Below are 9,136 nucleotides of genomic sequence, written 5' to 3'. Positions count from 1 at the left end.
ATGGCCTCGGAGGCGGACTTGCGCGCCCGGCTGCAGCGCGCCAGCCAGGAGCACCTCCTGCGCTTCTGCGCCGAGCTGGCGCCGGAGCCCCGCGCCGCGCTGCTGGCCCAACTCGAGGCCCTGGAGCCCGAGGCGCTGCGCCAGCACTGCCAGCGCGCGGCTGCCGCCTGCGCGCGCCCCCCAGGCCCGCCGTCCGACCTGGCTGCGCGCCTGCAGCCCCTGCCTCCTGAGCGCGTGGGCAGCGCGACCGAGGGTGACCCCCAGACCCGGCGGCTCTGGGAGGAGGAAGGTAGGCGGCGGGGGTCCGGGCGGCGGGCGCCGCGGGCGGCCGGAAGGGGCCACGCCCACGCAGCAGGCCGAGCGGGGCGCGCGGGGAAGCGGAGCTTGGAGCTCAGTTTGCCTTCTTCGTGAAATCGCCTGCCCTCTCACACGTACCGGCGCGGGTTGGTTCTGGGGCCGCCGCCCCCAGGCCGAATTCCCTGGGGGTGCGCTTCGTGCTGGGCGCCCCTGGATGGCCAGCTGCCACTTACTGACAGCAGGGGACCCCTGGACACCCGCACAGGCCCCGTTTCGCAGCAGCGCTGGCGGGCTGTGCTCCTCGCCTCTCGGCCCGTAGCTGACGCTATTGCTCTTGGAGGGGCGTCTGCCCCGGGTTCCCGCCGGCGGCTCCGAACAGGCCCGCGGGGTGTTTCCTCTGAAGGACCCAGGAGGGCGTGGTCAGAACCTCGGCAGGATCGGGGTAAGGTTAGGGGTGGGTGAGGCCCCAGCCCAGGTCAGACTGTCATCTGGAAAGTTCTGCGCTGTGGCTCTCAGCCCCAGGCTCAAGTTTGGTTTGCGCTAAAATGAAGGGGTGGTTGTGTGGTGGGAACCCCCTCATGGTGCTCCGTGCCTCCAGGTTTCCATCAGATCGCCCTGAACAAGGTGGCCGTGCTGCTGCTGGCTGGTGGGCAGGGCACCCGCCTGGGGGTGACCTACCCCAAGGGCATGTATCAGGTCGGGCTGCCCAGCCAGAAGACCCTGTACCAGCTGCAGGCAGAACGGATTCGGCGGGTGGAGCAGCTGGCCGGCGAGCGCTACGGGACCCGCTGCACGGTGCCCTGGTGTGCCCGCCTGCATTCCCTCGGCCCCAGAGTGATTCCCCCTCCCCCAACCTGTGTAGCCCCAGTCCTGCTCCGCACCAGGGCTTGAACCCCAGCACAGCCCCAGACAGAGCCCAGCCCCCACCCAGAGGGAGGCCTGCCAGTCCCATCTGCCAGGGGGACCAGGCCCTTTGCAAGGCTGGCTCAGCCTTGCCTCCCTTGCAGGTACATCATGACCAGTGAGTTCACGCTGGGGCCCACGGCCAAGTTCTTCAAGGAGCATGACTTTTTCCACTTGGATCCCAACAACGTGATCATGTTTGAACAGCGCATGCTGCCTGCTGTGTCCTTCGATGGCAGGGCCATCCTGGAGAGGAAAGACAAGGTCGCCATGGCACCAGGTACGCCCCGTCTCTGAGGCAGGAAGGGTCTGAATGTGGAGGAAGGCCGAGAATGTGGAGCTAGCTCGGGGTCAAGAGGCCCGGGACAGACAGACAAAATATGCTGCCCCGAAGCTGTGTAGTCCTGAGCAAGTGGCCTCCCTTCTCTGGGCCTTGATTCCCATCTGTCACGTGGAACAGCCACAGGGCTACTTGAATAGCGATAGAGCGCTCCCTTAGGCGCAAGGTCCAGCCCCGAGGGGCCTCCCCTGTCTCCAGCACACCATCAACTAGAGGCCGGCTGGAGCCCTGGCAAGGCCCTTTCTCCTCCGTCGGCAGATGGCAATGGGGGCCTGTACAGCGCGCTGGAGGACCACCAGATCCTAGAGGACATGGAGCGGCGAGGAGTGGAGTTCGTGCACGTGTACTGCGTGGACAACATCCTGGTGCGGCTGGCCGACCCGGTCTTCATAGGCTTCTGCGTGCTGCGGGGCGCCGACTGTGGAGCCAAGGTGAGCAGGCGCGCCCCGCCGCGCCCCGCCGCGCCCCGCCGCGCCCCGCCGCGCCCCGCCGCGCCCCGCCGCGCCCCGCCGCGCCCCGCCGCGCCCCGCCGCGCCTCCTCCAGCTCCGCCCCCATCCCGCCCCTGACCCCGCTCCGCCCCCATCCCGCCCCTGACCCCGCTCCGCCCCCCTCCCGCCCCTGACCCCGCTCCGCCCCATCCCGCCCCTGACCCCGCTCCGCCCCCATCCCGCCCCTGACCCCGCTCCGCCCTCCTCCCGCTCCTGGCCCCGCCTCCTCCTCCCGTCCCCGCCCTCCCCGCCCCGCGTCCCCGCCTGCCCGGTCCCGCCCCAGTCAGTTAGTTTATCCACCCAGCCAGGCATCTATCCATCCTGTCGCGGCTGCAGGTGGTGGAGAAGGCGTACCCTGAGGAGCCAGTGGGCGTGGTGTGCCAGGTGGACGGCGTCCCCCAGGTGGTGGAGTACAGCGAGATCAGCCCCGAGGTGGCGCAGCTGCGCGCGCCAGGTGGGGGCCTGCTGTACAACGCAGGCAACATCTGCAACCACTTCTTCACCCGAGACTTCCTCCGGACGGTCACCAGGTGTGCGTAGCAGGCGGCTTCCCGGCCAGCCTGGCTGCAGGGCCTGGGGGCAGCCCTGACCTTCTGTGGGTTGCAGTGCAGAATGGCTCTTGAGTTTAAACAAGCTGGAGGCACCAGAGAGCTCAGCAGCTGGTGCGGCCGAGTGGGCCCTCCCGTAGAGAGGCTGTGCCGGCGGGCGCCACCCACCCCGGGGCTTGCCGCTGCCACTGTGCTTGGTCGGGTGAGGCTGATGGTGGCCGGCTCTCTGGCTCTGCAGAGACAGGGCTCAGCTGGGCTCTTACCGCCCTGTGTCCGTTGTGTCCGTCTGTCCAGTTGCCCCACCTGGCCAGGCGTGCGGGAGGCAGGCTGGGGCCCCGAGATGTCCATCTGAACTGTGTCTTACCTCCTGTTGGCCTCGCGTCCCCAGGGAGCTTGAGCCCCTGCTGCAGCCACATGTGGCTGTGAAGAAGGTCCCCTATGTGGACGAGCACGGATACCCAGTAAAGCCGCTCCAGCCGAACGGGATCAAGATGGAGAAGTTCGTGTTTGACGTGCTCCCATTTGCCAAGTCAGTGCAGAAGCCGTGTTTGTTCCTGCCCCCTTCCCCCGTCTGGTGGTAGTTCTGAGGCCCAACAGGCAGGGAAATGGAGGCCGTGCGCCTTTGCAGAGGGGGCTGGGGGGCTGCAGGCAGGTTTTGGCGTGAGAAGCCCAGGGGAAGCAGTCCCTGGGGCGGGAGCATGGGGCGCGTCTGGGGCGGTTGGAGCCCTCGGGGCGGTGGACATGGGGGGACACCTGTGCTTCCTCTTGAGCCCCCTCTGCCCTGGCCCGGGGCCCTGAAGCTTCTTCCAGGGGAAGTAGCTGGAGCTGCCAGGGTAGGTGGCCCCCACCTGGGGTCCCAGGTTCTGGGGGTCAGGCCAGTGGGAAGGGGAGGGAAGAGAGGACCAAAGATAGCTCCGGGGTCTTGGAACAAAGACTCACGTGTGCTCGGGGGCCCAGAGAACAGACCTCCACGTAGTCTGTGTCGCTCCGGCCTGGTTTTCAGCTGCCAGCGCCCAGGGCATCTTGGCCAGCACATCGGGTCTGCAGCTGTCTCCCCTGCCCCCCAGGAACTTCGTGGCCTTCCAAGTGCTGCGGGAGGAGGAGTTCTCCCCACTCAAGAACGCCGACTCAGCCGACAGGGACAGCCCCTCCACGTCCCGGCGGGCCCTGCTCGCCCAGCACTGCCGGTGGGCCCTGCGGGCAGGCGCCCGCTTCCTGGACGCACACGGAACCCGGCTCCTCGAGCAGCCCAGGTGAATGTGGGCTGTGGGGTGTTGCCCAAAGGACAGTGGTGTCAGGGTGTCACAGCCCAAGCCCCACCCCAGGGCCTTGCTGGCATGGCTGCTGAGCAGGGGTGGGGGCTTCTGCCCTGGCACCACGCTGAATGCAGGTGGCCGTGTGCCTGGTCCTCAAGGTCTGCTCAGGTCCCCGGGCACGTGAGGGCTGCACCTTCCCAGGTGGGGAACCCAGAAAGCAGCAGGCAGGTTACCACCCAGGGTGGGGAAAGAATAGGAACTTAAGTTCCACCCCGGTTCCCACAGCCACCTCCTGAGTCTGGCTATCCAGGCTGTGAGATGCCTGCAGAGAACAAGGAGCGTTTTCCAGATCAAGTCAGGGCCTGTCATTCTGGGGTGGTGCCCGGGGCCTGGTGTTTAGAGGAAGAGGAGGTTGCCTAGAGGAGGGCTGCGGGTGTGGGGGATGGTCCGCCAGGTGGGCCGGGACTGGCCGGCTCCCTGGTGGGTGGGGCCAGGGAGGGCACTGGGACAGGCCCCTGAGCTGATTCTGATGAGTTCACCCCCAGCCTGCCTGGCAGCACAGAGCCTCCGGCCATCTGCGAGATCTCACCCTTGGTGTCATACGCTGGAGAGGTGAGAGCCGACCGGCCGGCGGAGGCTCCCCTGGGGTTGGGCTGGCGGGGTCGGACGGGGCAGGCTGAGCTGGATGCTTGGCTGGGAAGTCACAGCTCTGCCACGGTCCTCAGTGGCAGAGGACTGCCCGAGACCTGGGGTGCAGCGAGCTGTCAGAAGCCTGGAGGGGTTGGGCAAGGCAAAGCAGGCCGGTCTGAGGCTGGGGTCTGGGCCAGCGGGAGCCTCTCAGCGAGAGGGCAGCCCGCGCTGCCCCCCATTGGCAGCTCTGGCCGGCCCTGTGGGGGGGCTGTGCGGGCCCAGGGGCTCGAGGTGGCATCCAGCCCTCACTCCTAGGAACCTCTCTGGCCCTGCCTCTCACTGGCTCCGGGCTGACCTGGGGCCTCACCCAGTGGGCCGGGAGGTGGGATCCAGTCATCACGACCTGCTCGTCTCCAGGGACTGGAGGAATTCCTGCGAGGCCGAGAGTTCCGGCCCCCACTCATCCTGGATGAGGCCACTGCCAAGGAGCTGCGGCCCTGACCCCTGCCAACCCCGGGGCCCAAGACTCAGGACACAGCCCCACCTGGGCTCCGGGCAGGGGAGCTGCTCTGCAATTCTGGCTGCAAACCAGGGAGCACAGAACAGAGCGGGCTTTCTCCACAGGGGTGGGAGGCCTCCCGCCACCAGGGCCCCGGGAGCCGGGTGACCCCAGGCCTGCAGGGCCCCCGGGGGCGCTCTGGCTTCACTCCTGCAGTGGCGTCCAGGCTGCAGGCAGAGGGACTCGGTGGACTGGGGTGGGGCCCAGGCGGGTGCCGCAGGTGCTGAGAGGCGCACGGGCCTGTGTGAGCTGAGGGGGCTCCTGTGCACCCGCAGACCCGCCTGGCGGGAGCAGCAGCAGCCATGCTGTGCTTTTCTGGAGAGACGAGGCGACGGCAGCGCCTGCAGGCTCCGTGTTGGGAGGGACAGCTGAGCCTGGGGGTCACAGCCCGGCGCCCCTTCCCTGCCCGGCTGAGGCCCACAGCAGGTCCAGAGCTGGCTCTCTGGGAAGCTTGGCCTGCACGCCTGGCAGAGTTCTCTCGAGTTCCGTCCAAAGCCGCAGCCCCCAGAAAACAGTGGGACCCGTGGAGGGCGCCCCCCGCCGCCCCAAGCCTACAGGGAGCTTCCGACAACAGTGCCCGCGCTCCTCAGCCCCCCAGGGAGGAGTGGGCACAGCCCCTCACTGCACACCCTCAGCCTGGTCAAGACGGGGAGAAGCCGGCTGCCTCTGGTCTCTTTCCACGGGCTTGGCTGCTTGGGCCCTGCCCGCTTCCCGCCTGGAGATCAGCGCAGGGCGCCTGTCCCCTCCTGTGAAGAGTGTCCTAAGTGTGGCCTGCAGCTCGGCCAGGCCCACCCCGCCCCTCCCTGCTCCTCCAGCCCACGTGCGGCCGACTCCCCCAGGAAGGGTGCTGTCCCGGGGGCTTCAGCGGCAGTGAGCCTCCCAGGGGCTTGGCTCCTCCCGCCCCGGGTGTGCCGGCGGGGTCAGGGCCAGGCCCAGGGCCCGGAGGACGGCTGTGCCTCCATCCAGGCTTTGCCGTCAGCCCTAACCTGTGCCTTACTTGCCTTCTCCCAGCCGCTCCACAGGCGAGCAGAGGGCCTGGGGCAGAGGAGGGTCACCGAGGAGGAGGCTGAGGTTGAGGGGCCCGCCCAGCCCAGGGGCTCCTCACTGCCAAGTCGAGTTTGTTGGGTAAACTATTAAAACAGCTTGCTTTCACAAAACCTTTTTATTTTCAAATAATTACACCTTCGCGTGAGGTTTTGCTCAGCGCAGAGAGGCCCCGGGTACACCTCGCCATCTCCTGCAATGTCTGTCCTGCGATGCGAGGACGCCGTGACCAGGAGACCCCGGTCATGCTGAGTCCTCTCCCGGGTGAGGCTCCCTGTGGGTCGGGGGTCCCATGGCTACAAGCACCTCCCTCCTGCTTCCTTAGGAGCCACGTGCCCCCGTCATCTCTCACTCAGACAGCTGCTAATTTGAAGCAACTGAGTTTTGGAAGATGGACAAACTCAGTTTTCCCAGAATGCAGGGATTTCCAGTCAACACAAGGTGCTGCGATCCAGCCCGGCCTGGCGAGCGCTCTGTCTCACCAGCGAGTGTGGCAGGAGCAGCTCGGGGTGTCCCAGGTCTGCATCTGTCCAGGGGCTGCAGCCTGCTGGCCCTGGGGAAGCGAGAGCCCGCAGGCTGAGCCTGGTGTCAGGAGACTGACTTTATAATGTGTGGGCAAGTGGACCTGAGTTTGGCTTCATAACAGATTCACTGAGGTCGCCTTTGGCTCTGTGTTCATTAATTGGCTGAAAAGAGACCCTTCCCTTTTAGTTCCAAGGACTGGGATCAAACAGGAAACCGTGTCTACTCCAGATTTAGCAAATTTAGCCTTCGACCAAGAGAGACCTCTCAAATCCTTAACCTCGACTCCAGCGAATAATGGTCCCTAAACAAAACCCTTTTAGTTTCTGCTAGTGTTGCAAAAAGCCAGGACACTGGAAAGAGACTGTGGCAAGCTTAAGTACTTCAAGTGACTTCAGGCTCTAAACAGCCTTTCCAGCGCCCTCCTAGTCCCCAGTGATGAGGCTCTTTCCAAACTCTGTTCATCATCAACTCAGAGAAACACGTTTCCAGTTTGGGAGTGAATCTCTTACCACACTCAGCTCAACTGTGGTAAAGTAGCCCGTCTTGGAAGACTAAAGTGGTCCAAATGGTGGTGGTCCCTGATGAACCTCAACGTGTCTCTGAACCTGTTGCTTTTTGTTTAAGCCCCCCGAGATACCCACCACTCCCTCTCCTCAATTCTTCTACCTCCATCCGTCAGGCCAAGACATCCTAGAAAATGCCACGCTGGGATTTCTCCCCAAAGGGGAAAGAATGCTGAGAACTCACAGTAACAATCAAAATAGCCAACAAAGTGAATTGACTGTTCGCTGCTTTCCCTTTGCTTCGTCTCACAGTCCTGGAGCTGTTTCTGGAGACACTGACCTATTTGTTCGTATTGAATCGGCTACCACCCTCCTTCCCTGGTGGCTCAGATGGTAAAGCGTCTGCCTGCAATACGGGAGACCCAGGTTCGACCCCTGGGTTGGGAAGATCTCCTGGAGAAGGAAATGGCCACCCACTCCAGTATTCCTGCCTGGAGAATCCCAGGGACAGAGGAGCCTGGTAGGCTACAGTCCATGGGGTCGCAAAGAGTCGGACACTAAGCGACTTCACTTTACCACCCTCCTTATGGGCAACATCTCCGGCTGATATTGACAAAAGCCACAGTGCTCTTCCTGTCAAGACTCAAACTTAAGTCCCTCGAATCCTCTCCCCAGAACGAACCAACACCCTTAAGCAGAGAAGCTCCTCCAGGTTTAAAGCCTGTGACAAGGTTCCAGGGCTCAGGGCCTCCCCACCCCGTGCACACTGCTAAACGGAACCTGTGAGAAAGCCCAGTGGCTGAGGCTGGAGGTCTGTCCAGGACCTGCAGGCCATAATCAATGCTGCTGCCCCTCAGCACCCTCTTGCTCTTAACCCCCACCCTCTACAACCACTCCTGCTGAAAGCAACAATCTTCACTGTAGTTAGGCTGTGCATTCTTTAGCACAGGTACACTTTCAGGAACACTGTGGGTCTCATTCAGGACCATTGCAAAACAAGGAATCTCACAACAAAGCAAGTCACGTGAACCTTTTGGTACCAGTGTGTATAAAAGTTCTTCATACCCTTCTGCAGTTTATTAAGCGTGCAAAAGCACTGTGTCTAAAAAACAACTTATGTGCTTCATTAAAAAATATTTATTGCAAAAAACTGCTCACCGTTAACAAGTTATAACATTTTAAAAGTAACATCAGAAATCACTGACCACAGACCACCCTAACATATAATAGTGACAAAAATGTCTGAAAAGTTGCAAGAATTGCCAAACGTGACAGAGACAGGAAGTGAGCAGATGCTGTTGGAGAAACGGTGCCCATAAACTTGCTCAGTGCAGGGTTGCCACAAACCTTCAATTTGAAAGACACAGTATGCACAAAGTGTAATAAGGGCAAGTATGCTAAAACGAGGCGTGCCCAGCTGATAAGGCTAGCCAAGACCTCTCAGATTTCACTTGGGGAGGACAAAAACGCACCTGCACATGAATGCCCCGAGGTTTCACTGAAATTCCTTCCTTTCACAAGACTTAAAGGCTGATTTGAACGATACAAAGTTTCCTGCAGCCTCCACGCTATTACAGCGTTGGGACGACTTAGTATTCTGCTCTTCTCAGACCTCTTTACAGGAAGCCATCACCGATCTGTTCAAACTGTTCGGTTTTACAGGGACATAAAGTCTCCATGAAAAAACAGCATTTGATCAAACTCAGCACTGATACTTAGGCCGCCAGATCTTGGAAAACACAAACGAAAGTAATACTCCTCTCCTTGGCCTGGACATGGCTATTATTTGGTACAGTTGCACCTTCTTAACTGCAAACCCATTGCCATGCCCGAACAAACTCATTTTGCTGATTGAACAGCTGGCTACCTTTACGGCTGACAGGTCGGATGGATGAAAACCCCCGGGCTTCTAACTCCGTAGCGGGCCCCGCGTCATCCCGCCCACCCAGCCGGGCCAGGCACCAACTGGGTCAAATCCACCCGGTGGGGGTGAGGCAGGGTCCAGCCCTGGGGTCCGCAGCTCAGGGGCTCCCGGCTGACGC

The 9,136-nt window shown here is 62.4% G+C and overlaps 1 protein-coding gene across 1 annotated transcript; it reads left to right on the top strand.

Moving 5' to 3' along the window:
• UAP1L1 (UDP-N-acetylglucosamine pyrophosphorylase 1 like 1) lies at window positions 1-6,116 on the top strand. The gene is made up of 9 exons (XM_068971890.1): window positions 1-289; window positions 896-1,100; window positions 1,305-1,480; window positions 1,799-1,971; window positions 2,366-2,559; window positions 2,966-3,106; window positions 3,645-3,830; window positions 4,379-4,445; window positions 4,881-6,116. Exons 1-9 carry the CDS (start codon window positions 1-3, stop codon window positions 4,962-4,964), a joined length of 1,515 nt encoding a protein of 504 aa, XP_068827991.1. The 3' UTR covers window positions 4,965-6,116.
• The last annotated feature ends 3,020 nt before the right edge of the window (window positions 6,117-9,136 follow it).

This window comes from Capricornis sumatraensis, chromosome 1 (assembly GCF_032405125.1).
Source record: "Capricornis sumatraensis isolate serow.1 chromosome 1, serow.2, whole genome shotgun sequence".
Classification (NCBI taxonomy): Eukaryota; Metazoa; Chordata; class Mammalia; order Artiodactyla; family Bovidae; genus Capricornis; species Capricornis sumatraensis.
Note: the sequence above shows the minus strand (reverse complement) of the source record. Positions and strands in the feature narration are given on the sequence as shown.